This window comes from Argentina silus, assembly GCF_951799395.1.
Source record: "Argentina silus genome assembly, chromosome: 4".
Lineage (NCBI taxonomy): Eukaryota > Metazoa > Chordata > Actinopteri > Argentiniformes > Argentinidae > Argentina > Argentina silus.
Genome location: NC_139658.1, coordinates 6,913,034 through 6,932,944, shown reverse-complemented (window position 1 = coordinate 6,932,944; position 19,911 = coordinate 6,913,034). Strand labels below are relative to the sequence as shown.

Sequence of the window (19,911 nt, the reverse complement as noted above, 5' to 3'; positions counted from 1 at the left end):
TTCATTGTAACAATTGTAACGTTAGCTAACAACACATTCTAACGTCATCACTTTGACATGTCTATGTTAGCTAGCCAGTAGGACAAGGAGTGCTGTTAGGATGGAGAGAGATAGAGGATTCAACTTCAAACTGTTGGTGCCTCCCAGAGTTAACCCAGGACAGGTTTCTACCGTCAAACCTCAGGAAAGTGTTGAGGACAGTTGTGGTTTCATGCACTCTTTGCAGGAGCAGGTAGGTCTAGCTATTTTGTTTTCTTTGGAGCTTAAAACAAAGGGTTAAATTGCCCCAGACTGTAGTAAGATTGATTTAACATGCTGTTAAGTAGCTAGGTACAGTACATGACGTTAATTGCTTTGCTCAGTAATAATGGAGTTGAGTGTTAACTGTTATATTAGACTTATTTATATTTTATATAAGTGGAGTAGCTAAGGACTGTAACATTCCACATTCCATGTGTAACAACACAAACTGCTCAACTCCATGTACCATGAAATCATTTACAACATTGTTGCTTAGCCTACAGTAGCTAATATAATGTCAGGTAAGTGGTACTAGGTAGCATTGTACTGTTCTGACAGTATTACTACATAGTGATGGGGGCAACTCAATGTAAGCCACATGGTGTGACAGTGTTTCACTGTAACAATGAGGCATACATTAGCTACTGTGTTTCTTTTCAATTTTCTATTTATTTTAGGGCTACAATAAATATTTTGAAAAAGCGTCAAATATGCCTTTTCCCAATGCAAAGGTTGTGCCTACGAAACCCACCAGAGCAGGTATGTCATTGATTCCAATGATATTGGTGCCACACTAATGCGTGTACCCATCCTAATGTAACTCTACTATTTGCCTAAACATTAGTTATTGGGTAGGTCTGATTTCTTAGACATTGTGTGCCAACTGGAATTGTTGTACAAATCTCCTTAAAGTGTGAGTCGCATATAGATCTGGAGCTAGCAGTATATCCTCAGATTATTCTGTTTCTCGAAAGATGTAGGCCTATCCAAGATGATAGTTGTGCCACCGATGGAGAAAGAGGAAGTGAGTAAACATGAAATGTTTGTGTGAACAATGCAGGCTTTTTGAACACTTTAAGACCATTCTTGGCCTTGATATGTGTAGCCTATATTATTGCTTTGTGTAACAGTTCAGACAGTAACATAATTATACTGTATATTATAGGTTTTTTTATATCATAGAAAAATTCTGACATATGTGTGAATATATTCCCCTAGACTTTCAGACATATGTTTGTGTGTGAATATATTCCCTAGACTATTTGCAAACCGAGTCAGCTGTACTCAAAACTATTTGATGAAGTTGAGAAAGTCAAATGTTGGAAAGTCAAAGTGGACTCAGAAGCTGTACAAAAAGATAGGAAATTACAAGAAAATAAAAGAACAATTGAAACTCAACGCAAAGCCATTCAGGAATTACAGGTATGTACATCAGGCTGTATTTTAAAATGACAGTGTAAATGACTTGCTGTTGTCCTTTGGTATATTAATCACAAATGTGTTTTCCTCTGTCTGCTTGTTACAGTTTGGAAATGAAAGTCTCAGCATAAAACTAGAGGAACAGATCGGTGACAATGCTGATCTTAGGAACAAGTATGTATAGTATTTGATTTTGTGTGAAATTAATATTTTGTCTTGTTATTAATTTACATTGTATTACTCAACAATCTAGTCTTAGGCTTGGCTCAACAAAATGATCCCTGTTTTTATCAGGCTGCTTGTTGCGATAGAGGGCTGGATTCAGTGAAATCCACACTTTAAGAACAGTGACACTGAACCTGGGCTTCAAAGATCAATTAGTCAGAAAGAGTTGTGTGCTGTTTCATGCAGTTGAAGTTGTACAATTTGTTATAGTAATTAGAATGTGTAGGTTTGATTGAATTCCATAGTCAGCCAAATTGATTCAAATTGAACTTCCAGATACCTTATATAATCATAAATGTGTTTTATACGTAATCCTTATTTCCATGATAGAAATAATGCCACACGGAACTTATGTAACATACTGAAGGATACGTTTCAAAGATCAGCTGAGAAAATGAATCTATGTGAGTAAAATATACCAAATGTTTATACTTTACATGCTACCTTCGTGCAGAATTAGACTATGACGTTTTGTGGTCCATGTTTTCCTACTGTACTGTACTTAGGTGAGTCTGAGAGAGAAGAAACCCATCACCTGTATATGGAAAATAGTGAGAATATCCAGGTGAATGTCATCACCTAATCATTTGATTGAAATTATATAATTTGTCCCCAAAAAAGCTTTTTGTTTGTTGAGGATCATGTTTATTGTTACTGTAGAGGATGATCGTTGCCTTTGAGGGTCTCCGTGTTCAAGCTGAAACTGACCGTCATGAAATGCAGAAAGGTATGAATAGGATGTAGAATTATTGGTTAGTATAGATTCTGTTGTTGTGGACATTGTCTGATGTGAATATTAATCATATAGCCTAGGGCCTACAGTAACTATAAAAGGTTAAGTTCAATAACTCTGTTGTAATCATTTAACAGTCAAAGAGGGCTTGCAACAATTTGAAGATCTAAAGGAGACTTTTGAGAAAGAATACAGCATGAAACAAGAAGAGGTTTGTCAGTAGCAGTAAATCACTCTTTGATAGATGAATAAATTAGAGCTCTCCAACTCCAGTCCTGGAGAGCTGATGTAGGTATAAGGCATACAGGCTATTTAAGATATGTGTTAGGGCAGGGCTGGAACAAAAGCCTGCACACTACAGGACCGAAGTTGGAGACTCTTGGACTCTTGATATACGCCTAGATTATCAACAATGATTCTTGTGACAGGAATATAATTGAATTTGACTGTGACCATGTAGGCTAAATATGTAAACTGGAATTATCTTGCACAGGTTGTAATACTTCAGGTTAAAATTAGGGACAAAGAAAATGAACTTCAGGAAATCCTGCTAAACCTCCATGAAACCCAGGAGAGTTGCAAACAGTTACAAGAGACCGCAAGTATGAAAGTTGTTTCAAGACAATGACATTTATCATTGAGTTTATAAATGCAAATGATGCATAGCATTGTGATTTCAACAAAGAAAAATATAAAGTTTGATTTTTTACTAAATGTGTGGTAGTAATTGTAACACTGTTCAAAGTTATTTGAATACCAAGCACTTCCTTGACGTTACAAGTTTGAGTAAATCAGCTCCAAGTTAATGAAGATATTGTACTAAATATAAGAACAGGTGTTGCCTACAGGTGTATGTTTTTCACTCACTTCAACCCTCAAAACATTGCTGTATAGAGTTAGAGTAGGACTGAGTAGGACTGACGATAAGTCATAATTGGTATATTATCATTATATTATCATTAATTGTAAACTGTAAGAACGTCTTATCTCATTTCACAGAGCAACAACATGAAGTCCTTCAAAGTTCTAAACAGGAACAAGAATCCCTATTTGAAGAACTACAAAGAGCAGAGCAGCTCAATAAAGATACTGAGGTTAGTACAGTATGTTGTTTCATACGTTGTCTTTGGATGTAGAGAAAATAAAATTGAAATGTCAATTAATTCACCCTGTATATTTAGAAATAACCTTCTGGTCATTTTCGATACTAATTTAGCTTTCTGTCGTTTTAAACCATACATTATTTATTTTGAATCTTTAGGAAAGTTGTAAAGCTATTGCCGCTGCATTAGAGCTCAATAAAGAGGAATATGCAACAGTCCTCATCCAGAAAGACGCAAGCCTGGATGAGCTCAATAAAATGAAAGATCTACAAACAGACAAGCTTGTAGAGATTCAGGCCACAGCTCAGGAGTTGCAAACCTCATTGACATTGGAGATAGAGAGGTAGGATCAGCAGACCCCCCCCCCCCCACCCCCACCCCCAGTACTCATCACTGAAATGGTCTGTTACTACTATGTTAACTTGCATTTCTCCAGGGCGAAAGAACTAGAACTGAAGGTGACATCATTCACCAACGAACTTTACAGGAAAAACTGTGAATTAGGTAATACATTATTGGAATAATAATAACAGTTTTGTTTTTGAGGGGACATTTTTGTAATTGTATCAGTTTTGTTTTGTTTTGTAGTATGCACTATATGTAACGATAGATTGAAGATCATTCTTATCTTCTAGGAGAACTCAAAGAGCAGAAAGAAAAGAAAGACAGACAGTTACAAATCCTTGAGGATGAATTGGTAATGACTAGGATGACTCATTTTAACTTTGAACACAAGTTGGCACTCTTAAAGGGTTGTTTCAGGGGCCAGGAGAAACTTTAATCCATGGTTCAGAGTTATTTGAATAGCCACTACTAACGTCAGCTAACTTTAGCAACTGCTAACAAAAAATCAATGGGAGTGATGGGGGCTCAAAATAAATTGAACATTTGTGGCCACAATCACTTCAACTCTCTGACATGCTTGGAAGTTACTTTGAGGTGATTTGGCTGAAATGTTGAACGCTTTTTTTGAGCCCCCATCACTCCCGATGTTTTTTTGTTAGTAGAGGCTAAAGTTAGCTGTACTTAGTAGTGGCTATTTAAACAACTCTGAACCATGGATTAAAGTTTCTCCTGGCCCATAGACTACTTTCAGGCTAAGGAACCATCTGACTATCAATTGAAACATCCTGAACCAATTCTTTAATGTTTGTCATTAATAGTGTGTGTTATAAGAGGTCATAAGGTTATTACAATTATTTAACTATTGTTTGTAGGATGTCAGATCCAAATCTATCCTGTCACTAGAGGAAAAGATTGAAGTAGTGGAGAACAGAACATTGGAACTCACTGATGATCTTGCAGAGAAAAATGAGGAAGTTCATCAATTCAAGGTGAGATAACATTCAAATAATTGTATAGATGCATTTCTGTCTCAGAATGAATAAGGGTGAAGCACTCAGACGCTTTGCACTATATGGGAGGATCACACCTCTTCCACTACAACATGACTTGGATTAAGTATTTTGCTTCAATTTCATATATTTCATATTATGGTTTGCACTGGTATTTACTTGTTTTTGTTATTAGGTACTAATGGTAGATATACTATACTAATACTAGATACTGTAATTATGTGGCTACAACCATTGTACGTTATAGTACTTACACCAAAGAATTGTCCCCAAAAAGCTCTTTGCATTACTTTTTTTTAAAAACTGCTTTTTAAAAATGAATCCTTTATCCTTTCCTGGTCTGCTGTGTACAGAAATGCGTAATGGAAACGTATAAAGACATTCAAGTTACTAATAGTTCTGATAACATTGTTTTATTTTAATTATAAGCATGTATTTTTACTCTTTTAGAATAAAGTGTCGATAACGTCTGTGGAGAACAATTTACTGGAAAAGGCTCTTAAAAAAGCTGAAGACACCCACATTGATTTGAAGGAAAAAGCCCTTGTGACTGAGGTTTGATTCCATTGGCCACCTTTTCCTTGAATACATAAAAGCTGGTATACTTACCTGAACAAAAATCACACCATGTTAAATGACTAGAATCACACCACTTATTTGTATATTCCCCAGAGTAAAGTACAGGAGGTTGAGGGGCAGTTATCTGTTGCGTTGAGGAAAAACGAAACATCCATCAAGGAGATAGAGAAATTAAAGAAAGACATTACACAGCATGAGTGAGTTATTTTAGTTGGAATATCACACATGCAATAATGTCAGGATGGTTTTCCTTCACTATAAAGATAATAATGTAATGTGACTTCCCCAGGGTGAAGAATGAAGAGCTATCTGGAAGTTTCAACCAGCTGCAACTAGAGATGAAGACCATTGTTGAGCAGATTAAGAATCAGTCCTCAGAGTCAAAAGTTATTGAAGCTAACCTTAAGGTCTGAATTGAAAATGTGTTGCTGTATAGCTACAGTATTTAACTAATTGAGTGTCAAGGGTGAATAAAGTCGCCCCAAATTGTCAAGGTTCTAGAGTGCCACAAGGGTGACTTTATTCACCAAAAATGCATAAGTGATGATGCTTCATTTTGTAGCCAATCAAAGTTTTGTTGCTAGTTAAACACCACATAAAATAATTGGCACTCTAGGTAGTGAGTGTTCCGGAACTCTTTGGCAGTTTGTGAGTTAAAGCCCCACAGTGTACTGTACTTTGCAAGACAATATGTTGTTTCTTTCATCTTTGTGTGTTGATGTGCTGGAAATATCTTCACTCTAATCAGGAGAGTGAAGCAAAAGAGATGAAGATAACAAAAGAAATTGAACGACTTGAAGAAGAAAATCTTCAATTACGGTTAGATTGGATATCCATCTGTATATGAGTAATTATACACACTGAAGTAAGACTATTTTAAAATCCTTCTCCTTTTTACTAATAGAGAGGAAGTGAAGTCATTAAACACCAAAATGGAAGAACAAGGTCAAGACACTGAGAATTTGCAGAAGAAGCTTGAAAAAAGTGTAAGAAAGTAAATTGTTGTGCAATGTAATGCCAGTGTAAACTGTAGTATATACATTGTCGCTACGATGTAAATGCAGAAAATGTCAACTTGTGTGTGTATACAAATCTCCATCCAATCCTTATGGAATTGAGTATATTTTCTCTTTACTCTATTTCTCTAGTGTGAACATTTGCAGGCTGAACTCACCAAAAAAGAGAAGCACATTAAATCAGTGGAAACAAAGGTGATTAGGAAAAGCCACAAGTCCCCATGTTTGAAATCTAGAGTGTAAAATTGTTTCCTTCTTTGTCTTATGAAATCTGTCTTTTTCTCTACAGCTGTCCAACCTGAAGACAAAATTGGAGGGTAAAACTAAAGCCCAAGATGAATGCCAGAAAGAGGTGTGTAGTGACTATCAAATATCATCTGTAAAAATGTCCATCTCTCGACAACATAATTGTTTTTCATTTAGCTAATAGTTTCCTTGTTTGTTCCCAGATTAAAATGTTGAAAAAACAAGTAGCAAATGAGGTGGAAAAATCCAGTCAACTTGAAAATGAGGTATAGCATGTTTTGACTTATTTATTAAAAGCAGAATGCACCCACAGCAATATGTTAAAATATCTGTAATGCTAATAAACATGAATAAATAAAGTATGGAGAAAATGTTATGTAATGTTATGTTATGTAATGTAAAGTATGGAGAAATGTTCCCACATTGTAATGCATTTGTTATATCATTCATTTTAGATCAACAAATTAAAAGAGGAGTCAAATAATATTCAACAACTGAATGAGGAGGAATGTAAAAAACTGATTGATGATCTTAGGACTAAATCAACCTCTGAAGCAGAACTCCAGAAAGAGGTTATTCTTTGGAAGTTTATACTGTACATTTTCAGCTCCCAATAGATGTCTGAAAATACATTATATACAATGTGCTCCCTGCAGGTACAACAGTTGAAGGTCACAGCTGTGGAAGCCATCAGGTGTAAGGAAGATGCAGAAATGAAATGTCAGCACAAAATAGCAGATATGGTCGCTTTGATGGAAAAGCACAAGGTAAGGTTGTCCTATGATAAATATCCACAAAGTCATCCACTCCACTGCCAAAATGAAATGTTCCTCGTACTATTTAATATTTTGTTCCCTGTTGGTATCAGAATCAGTATGACAAAATGGTTGAAGAGAAAGATGCAGAGCTTGATGAGAAGAAGAGGAAAGAAACAGAGGCAGATGCTAGTAGAACATCACTGGTATGCTCATTATAGTATATATATTGACATTTAATGTGAGTACTTCTGCTTTGAGCACTTTAAGGAAATGCCTCTTGAAATTCTCCTCAGGAATTGGAGCTGTCACAGAAAAACATAGAAACCCAGAGTTTGAAGGAACAACTAAAGAAACTAAAGAAGGAGAGGGTAAGTTTTGACCTATAATTTCTTTAATTACTCCTATGTAGTATTTGATAATCCAATTCTGTTATGTTTGGTGTTTTACTCATTCATGCTGTCATGTTGGGTTTTAGGAGAACTTACAACAGGAGATAACAGAATTTAAAAAACACATGGCTTCTCTGCAAATGAGCCAGCAACTGGGGACACAGAGTAAACAGGTACATATCTGGGGTGGAAATGCTCTGAACAACATTTTGTGTCTTTTTAAAGTATCTGGTAGTAATTCATTTCATTTTCTATGTTGAACAATTAGCTGCTTGAATCAAATTCAAAAGGAGTAAGATGCCAAGTAAGCTCTGAGACCTCTTTTTCTAAGAGGCCTGTGTTTGATTTCTCTAAGAAGACAAAGCAGAAAATTGTCACTCCAACCCCATCCCAAAGCTCAAACAAAAGAGTGTCTTCAACTCCAAACATCAATGTAAGTGATGAACCTCCTTAATTAACCCACTAAATATTTCATTGTAATATTCTGGATACATATCCTGGAATAGGAGGTTGTGTTGAATAATCACAGTATAATGACTAACATTGTACATTTCATGTGTCAAAGGAAAATGAAGCCCTCAAAACTCCATCTTGGAGTTTCACAAACAGGGTTGGAGCAACACCACAAACTAAGGTATCAGTTGATTCATTTGTTAATTTGTTGTATGAATTCATTATTCTACTAATATTGACCTGTGCGGTGTGTGATCACTGCATCACGACGTTGATTAACTTACATTGTACATTTCATGTGTCAAAGGAAACTGAAAATGAAGCTCTCAAAACTCCATCTTGGAACACCAACTCCACTCACAAGAGGGTTGGAGCAACACCACTGATTAAGGTATTAGTTGATTTGTAGTATTTATTGATTATGTTTTATTGACCATGATTTGTAGACCATTCACCCAAAGGATTCTCCTTACTGTATGTATCCTTGAATGGTCTCTTCTGTAGTCCTACAGAATTAGAACACCACCCTCCACTGAGAAAGCGCTGTGGACGAGGAGCACCATGGAGCTTGATCCCAAGTCTGACAGCTCTGAGCAGAATGATTTATTGGTAAGTCATGGCTCTCCTTTATGCGGGGGTTTAAAGAACACACTGTTCTTACTTACTTACAGTACTTACTTACTTATTTACTTACTGTGACTGACCACTCCCTGTTTGGAAAAACTGCCTTATAAGGCATCCTGCCTTGTTGCTACAGTATAGTAGAAATGTTGAAATGTGTTCTTTTTTGTTGTCCCATCACATACATCAAAGTGTATCATAGTACATCACGTATTGGATCATACTGATGTTCTTCTGGTTCTTTTCATTACAGAGCTTTGCTGTTGCAGCTGAGCCATTCAAGAGCAGCTTACAGCCAAGTGTTTCTGCTGCAAAGCATCACAAAGTGGACATATTCAAGAAGGTAAAACAAGTCTCTGTATATTCCGCTCTTGTGCAATTATGCTCCCCCTGATATACGCACGGTAGTTTAAATCATTCAATACAACTGTAATATACTGAATTTGATTCACAAATTTAATGTGGTGTTTTGTATACAGTATGATAGGCATAATCTAGTAGAGTCTCATTTGTAGTTAAGTAGTTAATGCTATGGGATTTAATAGTTAGACATGAATTAATTTCCTACTGGTTTACTTCCTCATTTCTCTTGTTCGTGTTTATATTTTCCTTATATTTTCAGATTCAGAGCCCTGCCATTCAGAAATCACCTGGAAGTGCCTTAAAGCTGGCTGCCATGAAAAGGATGAGGGATGCTGGTTGGACAGCTGTCACGGGCTCTGACAAAAAGAAGAAAAAAGCCACTGGAAAGATCTTTGCGTAACCAATGAGTTTTCCTAGATGGATAGTGTTTACATGTTTGGAGATATTCAATATGCTCTTTCATCACACAAGTTCATACATGTCTTAAAATGTTTCCTGTTGCTGAGAAAAGCTGTTGATGAAAATACACTTGAAATGTAAGCTTGTGAAATTCATTGTTTTGTGTAACAGTGTGTGAGTAATATTGTTTCTGTTCAGTCACTTTACTCACTTTAAGTTGCAACATATCTCAAAATGCTTTTTAGTTTTGACTTAATTTGAGTCCATTCAACTTGAGTGGTTTTGTGCTTATGAAATTCATTGTACTTATTTTTAACAGCATTGTTTTGTTTGTCCTGTTCCTCTACATTATTATCTGCAACATTCAATGATGTATTGTTATTTTATTAAATATTTATTGTTATTTATATTGATATTATCATTAAAGAAAATGGTGTTATATGACATACTCATCTTGTATTTTCTACCTAGTAGAGTAATTTCTCTAGATTAATCCCACACAACAAGGTCAACAAACTTACCCACAAGAAGTATACAATACAATTGGTAAAGTAAAGTAAATTAAAAGAGAGCCATAACTCAATGTAGGCATTAGGAATCATTAATTAATCATGAAATGTATGAAAAGAAGAGGCCTCAAAGCAATCTGGGGACCTCTCATTCAAGAACTCAAGCCGGAATTGTGAGGGCTGGGAGTTGAAAAGATGTTTATCCAAATTGTCTTCACCCTCCATCATGCTAGTAGTTGTCATAGTTGGATTATAGACTTCGTAGTCATTGTAGAGTCCCCCAGAGATGACAAGTGTGTCTTCTGCTGCTACGAATCTGTCCACTGAAAGTAAAACATTTAGTCCAAATTCTGTAAAATTACAGCTCAGATTTTCAGCTGGTAATGTAACACATTTATTTTTGTTACTGTAACAGTTACTGTAACAGTTTGAGACTATGCATATGCTCTGACATGATTTTTCTCGGTGAAAGGAGTATTTAGATAGGGACAATTGACAATTGGTAATATATGAACACCTTACCCGTGTCCTCAGAGTTGTAGAGGGGTTGATGTTGGATCCTCTTCTGTTTGCATCTATTGAGTGTGTACACAACTATTCCCAACACAAACACCCCAAGCACAACACTGAAGAAAATGGTCATGGCCTTTTCTGAATAGTTGAGTCCCAAACCTGTTTTGATTATTCAGGAGAGAAAACAAGGTAATGAGTGGATTTCAGATCAATATCTCCTTGTTGTAGTGTTTTAGTGCAGTGATAAACAAAGTGATCTGGACAGCTTGTAATATGAAACAACAGCTTTTAGCCTACCCCATGTGGCATTATGTGCTGAGCCTGTGGTTGACTTCCATGAAGTGGTATAGGTGGTTTGAGGAAAACTATTAGTAGATTGTTGGGAAACGGTATTTGATGTGCTGTTTGGACTCCCAGTCGTTTCGGTTGCTTGAGTTGTTAGCTCTGTGGAGGGGAGAATGCCTGGGACTGTACTAGCCACAGACGTGGCCTCAGCTGTAGGGGTCCAGGTCAGCTGGGTAGTAGTAGATATGGTTGTGCTCTCAGTCGCTGCTGTAGGGTTTGTGAATGTTGTTGAATTGTCCTGGATGGTGTTGTGAGATGAAGTTGTTCCCTCTGTGCTGTTTGAGTTTTGAGTAGATGCCGTAGAGACAGTACCATCAATGATGACATTTGATGAAGTTACCATGGTAGTGGTGTATGTCTGCCGTGAGGTCGGAGCAGGTGTCATCGTGGTGGCAAAACTGTTGGGATCTGGGGTATCTGTGGAATTAACTATTCTATCTGGCAAACTTGTGGCCAAGGAAATGGCCAAAAGAAAACTTGCCACAGAGAGGGAAAATCTGTTATCCATGACCATTGTGTGTCCTTGTTGATCCTATAGTGAAAACAGAATAAATACACTATATAACAAAGAAGAAGAAAAAACATCCTAACTGTGTTAATTACTGATTGTGATATTGAAAAGACACAAGTCTGTGCTTGTACAACATTTTTGTCATAGTAATAACATATGTATGACTCATGCTTTGTCTAGTATTCAAGAACTAAGGGCCTACCACATTGTATTTATTTTGTTTTTGCAAAGGTAACGACAAGTAAAATAAAGTTGAATCTAATCTAATCTAAATAGACATTTGACCCAGGTCTAGTAATCAGATACGACCTAAAAGCTCTCTTTCACCTCTATCATAAAAGGTGATCCCAAGAGTCAATGTCTGTAATCAAAGTAACCTGTAATATCACTGCACCTGTTTTCTGAAACTTCAGGAAATGGCAACTGAAGATTAAAAATGTATTATGCTTCCTATGTCATTCCAACATGTTCACAGCAAACATTCAGAAAAGAGGTTTTAGCTCACCTTACAGTTTACAATTGACACTCCCGAGAGTGAAACCAGGAACTTGGTATATTGCCCTAGCACTCGTAGATAAAACTGCTTACTCTCTCCACTCCCTAAAGACCACAAACAGCAGAGGGCTTGTGTTCATGGCACACTGGCAGCAGGTAAGTGGGCGGACCATTTCTTTGTCAACTTCCTTTATTGTCTGTTGTCAAGGAGACCGGGCTATTAGCCAGATTAGCCAGATTAGCCTACCCGGTGTGTATGTTTTCAGTCAATATTGCTGATCAATGCCTCTTTAGGATAGTACATTGCTTTGTAATCACACAGTAACTACTGTACATGGCAATGAAAAATATACAATAATGACCAAATTACCATAACAAAAACAACACCAGAAAATCAAGTACAAGCACAACAAAGGGGTACGACCCTAACCCTAATATTCACTAAATTAAAATGATGTAAAATCAGATCACAGTGCTGTAAAATAGAAATTAAACATGATTTGCATTTTTCTTATACACAGGTACATATTTTAAGTGATATAAATATAATTATATTGACAATATATTTGATTTGAATTCCATTCAGTGATGAATATATTAAATCTACACAATGTTGAAGATTCTTTACAAAACTACAATGATAGTTTAAAATTGCAGCACCTCTAGATGGCCAAGGTTATGTGCAATAGACATTATTGTGCTTCAATAATGCTAGTCATGTGTTCATTTGTCACATAGACACACATTCATGTCACTAACACACACACACACACACACACACACACACACACACACACACACACACACACACACACACACACACACACACACACACACACAAACATTTACTGACTAGCAATTTCACCTGCATCCTTATTACACACTTGGATCCCTTTTTGGCAATACATATCATTGCTACAGACCTACAATGGAAATGTGAGAGGGCAAATCTTTCATTTGGAGCATTTCACAGTGCTTGGAGTGATCACAACTTAGTGACCTTCTCCACATCCTTCTCCAGTATATCAAACTGAGAGATGTTAAAGTCAGGATTGTCCACTCCCTTCTTCAGGTCTGACCCAGCCTTCTCATTCAATTCAGGATCTGATGCCTGTAGAGGACAAAGAATACACAAGGAGCCTTTAAACATGTGCAGATGTTTATCTTTATCATTTGATAGAAGGTACGTACGGTGTTAGTTGTTAGTTGATCAGTTTAAATCAGTTCACACACTAAATGAGTGCTCACTGCTCAGATCAGTCAAGAGAAAAGACTTTACCTGGGAGTCTCTGCGGCTACAAAAGCAGAACATGTCACTCTTTCTTACAAACAGATCAGAGCGTAGTTTCTCCTGCTTGCAGCCACCTGAACAGGAACAACACAGTCAGACAGTGTGACCAGTAGCGACCTAAATAACTGCAACAGGTATCAATTTGATCACACTAAATTCTCCTCTCCTCTCCACCCTTCTCCTCTACTTTTAGGGAGGGGGGGGAATGGAGGAAGGAGTGTGACTCACCTGTGATAATGCTCACCACCAGGCCTACAATCATGGTGACCAGAGTGCCCAGAGGACAGAAATAGAGATAGGATAGGGAGTACCATGAGTCTGCCAGAGCAGGCCGGTAACTGCAACAGCAAGAGAACACACATCAGAATCAAGAACTCACTTCAGAAACTGAATTGAAATTACCCCCTTTATTTGTAGATGTAGTGTAGTATACTGCCAATTGCCTGTATACATCTTTTTTTAGATCTTTAGTATTATCCACTTGATTCGGTGACTTCAAATCCAGAAATCTCTGTCCACCTTAATGGAGCTGTTATCTGCTCTAGGATAGAGAAACATTGTTGTGTGGAGTATTTATAATGTGTCTGCGGGTGACTTACTCAGGTAGAGTGGTCAGTGTTACAGGGCTGGTCCATGGTGTCACAGTGGTGAAGTTGAGGTCCACTGCCTTACAGTCTGTGGTACTGAGTGGCAGCGGGCTGGTCTTATCAGCTGTGGGTGGGTAAATCTGTGCCCCGATGCCCACCCACAGGGTCAGAGCCAGGCTTATGATCAGCCCTGTCAGTCCACCCTGCAATGTACACATAACAGTACATTACACCTTACAGTACAGTCTTTTAACAATATGTCATATTCAGGTATTTCATACTTGAGGACTGCATTTCTAGTGTTGTTTTCCTAGATATACTTTAATGCCTTGCACAGCCTCTGCTCATGTTTTTACAGTATTCAATGAAACAGATGTTTTGAAACAGATGATGAATGAATTATGCCATTGATATTGATCGTAATAAGATAGGGAATACTTACTGCTGAGTTTGATGTGCGGAAGAACATGCCCAACAGGTAAAGGCCAAGAAGGGGTCCGCTGATCATTCCAAATACAGACAGGGCTGCCTAGAAAGAGATAACTGCCATGAACCCACAGGTTACAACTAACAGACAGCAGGTGGTGCTAAAGAGCTATATATATATATATGATTGAAGTTTGAAGTCTCACTGAAAAACAACAATGTATGAGGTTAAATACCTGCAGAATGCTCCCCATCAAAGAAGCCATTGCAGCCATTGCAATGCAGAGGAACCCAAAGAACACACCTGGAAATGGTCAAACTATAGTGTTCATCATATCTCCTCAATCACACCATTCTCTCAAATACATGCATTTTCAAGATGAAAATGAAAATGACACAGTGACTTTCCATAGATTGTGACGCATTACATTACAGTACTATTTGAATCGACCTAAAGATGAATTGTTTGTATTCCCTTGTTCTCTGTGTCCTACCCACAATTAGCCTAATGGTATCTTAACATGGTCCAACAGTACAGTCAGAACAGGTACAGTGCAATGAATAGTGAGAGCCGCCAGTGACACTCACTGAGGCCCATGTTGATCCAGGACATCTGTTTCTCTGTCAGGTTTTTACACACCGGCTTGATGAAGTCCTCCACTGTGACGGCTACGAGGGCATTGATGCTGGAGGACACAGTGCTGCAACAGATGCAAGGGAAATAAGTGGTGAGAACAGATAGGGTGGATGTTATTGAACCCTGTCTGTTTGCAGTGATGTCTTGATAAATGCCTCCATTCTGATGTTTACTGTAGTTGTAAAAGTAGTGCAAGGTTAAGGCTTTTTGTTCTGCTCACCTAAGGGTGCCGCTGTATGCAGCGGCCACAAACAGTCCTGGGATCCCAGGAAACTCTGCCAGAATATCCATCACCAGGTATGGAAGCAGCTAATTCACACAAACACACATACAAACAACGTTATTCAGTAATCAATGTCACACAATCCTGTCTGGCTTCACATAATATTAACACTGCCATAGAGTAGAACTGAATATGGACTCCAAGCCTATGCAAGGAGTATCACTCCCTCAGACTTACCTGATCAAGGGCAGTCACATCCCTGTTTGTGAGTGGGTCACAGTTCTTATATATGGAGTACATGGTGAGACCCGAGAACACAGCCAAGCTCACAGTTACCCACAGGCCAATCATATTCACATAGAGCGATCTGAGGGGAAGGAAATGAAAAAAAAAAGAGGTCATATCACTGTGCTTCATTCATAACATTTTCACTAGGATTGTTCTTCATTGCAGGAATGTCACTTACAACTTGGCTTGGGTCATGGTCCGACACGAGATGTAGCGCTGCACCTGGGATTGGTTGATGGAGTAGATTGAAGTCCACATTATACTGCCTCCAACCACAATGGTCCAGAAGGTGTGACGCTTCAAAGGGTCTGGATCAAAACTGCAGTAAAAGGTGCAGCATTGTCTTGAGTGTGATGATTAATTGCCCTTCACAGAATTAGAATCCTATTTTTATGATGACCGTAGCTAATTATTAGGAGTATGTAATGATGATGTTTCGGATATTGAAGAATAATATCCAATGATGCGTGGAAGAAGGTGGATATTCAAATTGAAAGTTAAATAAAGACAATTTATTTGTCAGATTGATCTGGGACACCAAACTACTGTTCAAGAAAATGGGCAGCACGGAAGTGGCAACTATAAAGAGTTTGCAGTCAGTTTTATAGTAGGTAATAAACATGAAACCAGGGCATAAGATTAATCTCAGTTAGGCTCGGCGTCAGTGAGTCTGATATGTTATCTATGATATATCTTCAGGGTCTGGTACCCCTTGTTGAAAACCACATTCCAAGGGTCATTCAGGAAAATACATTCTAACAGAGTATCAGTATAACTTGGAGCATTTCTAGGCTAGACATAGGCTGGTGACACTGACACATATCACCTTTCGTCCCCATATGTGCGGTATGTGTTAGTGTGTCTGTGGATCAGGGTGTGTGATCAGTGTGTGATATGTGAGTGTGTCTGTGGATCAGGGTATGTGATCGGTCCTTACTCAAAGAAGTTGAGTCGGTCTCCCTGGTAGGCGTCGTCCCAGATCTTCCCCAGCCCCCCCTGGATCACAGCCCCCCTGGCGATGACAGCCACAAAACCTGACAACATGATCACCATCTGGAACACGTCGGTCCATATCACCGCCTTCAGACCACCCTGAGAACCATAACACAGAGAAATTTGTAACCACTGTTCTATGTCAACTCATTATAATTGACTGAGAGAGAGAAGAGAACGGCAGATAGAGAGAGAGTGTGTGTGTGTGTGTGTGTGTGTGTGTGTGTGTGTGTGAGAGAGAGAGAGAGAGAGAGAGAGAGAGAGAGAGAGAGAGAGAGAGAGAGAGATGATCCACTCACTGACCAGAGTGCAGTAGATGATGCACACCACCCCTGTGGCCACTAGAACTCCCCAGAGGTCCAGACCTGTGACTGAGAAACACAACAGGAACACAGCTATTTGTATGAGTTCATACTTCACACAAAGTCTGTGTACTATCTGTATTTATACAACCATGCTGATATTATCAGTTCATGAGTCAGTGCTTTTATCATCAGATCTCAGACTAATCATAATATAATTACCTAATGAGGTCATATACAACATCCCAGTGAAACTGATACGGTACATTGAACTTTGAACATTGAAGCTATTTGCATATTACTTACTTTGATTGAGTGCAAGAGCTGGGGCATATATTACCATACCTGTGTACAAGGCCTGGGACAATCACAGCAATTAGTTAATTGAATGTAAACATTTGCATGATACACATTAATTAGTAGGCTCAAGTTGGCCTCAAAACAAAAACATAGGAAAAAACATTGAAATAGAATGAGAAATAAGAAAAAAGGCAGATGTTGACATATGTGTTCTACATCATATATCAGAACATCATGTATTATGTAGGAGGTGTCATTTCCACACCATTAGTGCTTTAGGAAAAATTGCATACAGCATATTTCATGTTTCTGTTTTCATGACAGTGTATTTACCGTTTGTATGATATACATGGACGTCCCAATTATCCGAATTAACTTGTTGAAGCGCATCTCCAGATACTGCAGAGTAAAGGAACATTTCAGTCACTCATAAATGTATGTTATTGGCTTTGACAGTTGATCACATGCTGTATCTTCATGGCCTAATGTCCTATCGATCTGTGTAAAGTAGCAGTTAACAGGGAGCCACCTTTCCTACATTAGATTGTTGTTTCCTTGTCTAGATGGTTAGACAAGATGAATCATTACTTATATTATAAAGGCTCCATTTGTCACATATCAGTGGAGGCTGGTGGAGGCAGAAATTGGAGGACGGGCTCATTGTAATGCATGGAATGGAATGAGGAATGTCACACATGTTTGATGTTCTGAACTGGTACTAAATCATCCCTGAACCAGGATTAATGTGTATTCATCCTTGATTCAGGAATGGTACCACTGTAAATCTATGTCTCCTTACCTCATAGGTGCTGGTGATTCCCAGGCGGTAGAAGAGAGGGACAAAGACCTCAGCAGTGATGGTGGACATTATGGAGTAGGAAAAGCCAAAGATCCAGAAGGTAGCCCCAAAGCGGTAGGCTTCGGCTGGGGTGCCAATCACAGTGATGCCAGACATGAAGCTGGCGGTGAGTGACAAGGCGACCGGCACAGCTGTCATCTGACGTCCACCCAGTAAGAACTCATCACTGCTGGTTTCCTTGCGGCTGCGGATGGCTTGGAACAGGCCAATGCCTGCTGTCGCCAGGACCAGGCCAACAAACACCACATAGTCCCACACAGAGAAAGAGGCCACAGGGCCCCCAGCTCCAGCCATGGTTAATCAGTCCAGCAAGCAGATTTCCCTCAGGAGAAATACTCCTTTACTATCTAACTGTAGTCACCACCGTCACTTCGATTTCGCTGGTTGATAGTTATGGAATGTTGCTAATGTTTAATTTTCCTCTGTTCACAATAAAACATTTTTTTTTTTTTTAAAGAAAATGGTATTTGAATAACACTGATATCTTTCACTCCATTGAAAATAAATGCAATCAAAATGAAAGCATTTAATCAAGAGGAATAAACTAATTCTAGTATAGTATAGTTGTGTACAGTAAAGCCAATATTACGTTCAGTCCAAGAGACCATAAGAACAACAATGCAATTATATAGCAATTACATCAGCTACTGTAGATGTTCACTTAAGTAATGCAATTACTATACAAGTAAAACACTGATATAAGTTCAGACCTTTGGCACACACATTCTTTGAAAAGTCTTCATAGAATTCCATAAGATTGTAAAATACCAACAGAGCCTCCTTTGGTTTCCAGGTAATGAATGTAACCTGAACTACTCTCCAGGTTCATGTGGAGTAAGAACAGACCGGTGCCGGGTAATCATAAAGACATTAGTTAATTATCTCTTGAGGACAGAACGATAAAGTTACTCCACAGTCTTCCAGGATTGAACACTCAATAAAACACTCAATAAAACTGGAAGGAAACTGGTATCTCTGTTCTTGCAGTAGGTACAGAACAGAAAAACCTTGCGCGGTCAGGTTGACTTCATTGTAACTGTTGAAGCATGAAGAGGGTTCAGCAACATGAAGTCGTATTTCTGGACACCAAGACAAGGTTACTCAACTTTTGGTGATTAGAAGAATTTCCATTTAGCCAAGCAACGTCAGCTTTGAGATAACCACATACATATGTCTTGAAGTCATTGTTAGATCCCTGTCAGTTTGGTAACCACTCAGTTTGATTAAAAAGATGTTTCCAGGAAATGTCCACTGAAAGCACATACTGTCCATCTGAAACGTCCATGTGAAATGCAGAGTAGATTAAAAAAGAATCTGTGGTATTCTTCCCAGTTTCTTCTGGGAGAGACATTGATACTCCACACAATCATTAACTTCAAATGAAAACACTTCAGAAAAAAGTGTATTTTAATTTGCCATTCATGTACAATATACAACTGAAATTAGACTAGAAATTCCAAACTAAAGGAAATTTCCAAAACCTTTTCCAAAAGACTTCTAGGTCATATTATTCTTGTTGTGGATTTTAAACAATTTTCATCCATTTTCAACAATTTTCATCTTAATCATTATGCACTGCAGCCTTCATGTTTACACAGACTGTTTTCAGAAACTGTCTTGTTTCAGAGACTTTGCTCTTGTTTACCAGTCTCTACCAGTGTTTACTCTCTTGTTTACCAGTCTCTACCAGTGTTTACTCTCTTGTTTACCAGTCTCTACCAGTCTTTACTCTCTTGTTTACCAGTCTCTACCAGTGTTTACTCTCTTGTTTACCAGTGCAATATATTAAATATTAAGTATTAAGTATTTACTGTATATGTTGAGACCAACAGTGTACTGATGAGAAATATACTTCAACATTATTTTAAAGTAAAGCTCCTTTATAATGCACTGCATATTCTTTGGAATTCTGAAATGTTTATATAATAGATTTTATATATAATTACATTTCC

The 19,911-nt window shown here is 38.0% G+C and overlaps 2 protein-coding genes across 2 annotated transcripts; one reads left to right on the top strand and one right to left on the bottom strand.

Moving 5' to 3' along the window:
* Positions 1–100: 100 nt before the first annotated feature.
* On the top strand, positions 101–10,507 carry sycp1 (synaptonemal complex protein 1; the record flags this gene model as incomplete). Its single annotated transcript, XM_083667655.1, has 33 exons — positions 101–232; positions 699–780; positions 1,002–1,045; positions 1,279–1,443; positions 1,547–1,614; positions 1,996–2,069; positions 2,172–2,230; positions 2,326–2,392; positions 2,536–2,609; positions 2,892–3,000; positions 3,398–3,492; positions 3,660–3,844; positions 3,938–4,005; positions 4,137–4,198; positions 4,719–4,835; positions 5,307–5,411; positions 5,529–5,632; positions 5,725–5,842; positions 6,184–6,254; positions 6,340–6,421; positions 6,584–6,646; positions 6,741–6,803; positions 6,901–6,963; positions 7,153–7,269; positions 7,354–7,464; positions 7,566–7,658; positions 7,749–7,823; positions 7,931–8,017; positions 8,113–8,277; positions 8,410–8,688; positions 8,802–8,906; positions 9,172–9,261; positions 9,541–10,507. 33 exons carry the CDS (start codon positions 101–103, stop codon positions 9,679–9,681), a joined length of 3,333 nt encoding a protein of 1,110 aa, XP_083523781.1. The 3' UTR covers positions 9,682–10,507.
* A 2,531-nt stretch (positions 10,508–13,038) lies between these two features.
* On the bottom strand, positions 13,039–18,253 carry slc5a8l (solute carrier family 5 member 8, like; the record flags this gene model as incomplete). The annotated part of the gene is made up of 15 exons (XM_083667654.1): positions 13,039–13,164; positions 13,333–13,418; positions 13,573–13,682; positions 13,944–14,134; positions 14,374–14,460; positions 14,594–14,661; positions 14,946–15,058; positions 15,215–15,303; positions 15,455–15,584; positions 15,684–15,824; positions 16,443–16,597; positions 16,802–16,869; positions 17,107–17,158; positions 17,434–17,499; positions 17,900–18,253. 15 exons carry the CDS (start codon positions 18,251–18,253, stop codon positions 13,039–13,041), a joined length of 1,836 nt encoding a protein of 611 aa, XP_083523780.1.
* Positions 18,254–19,911: the final 1,658 nt, after the last annotated feature.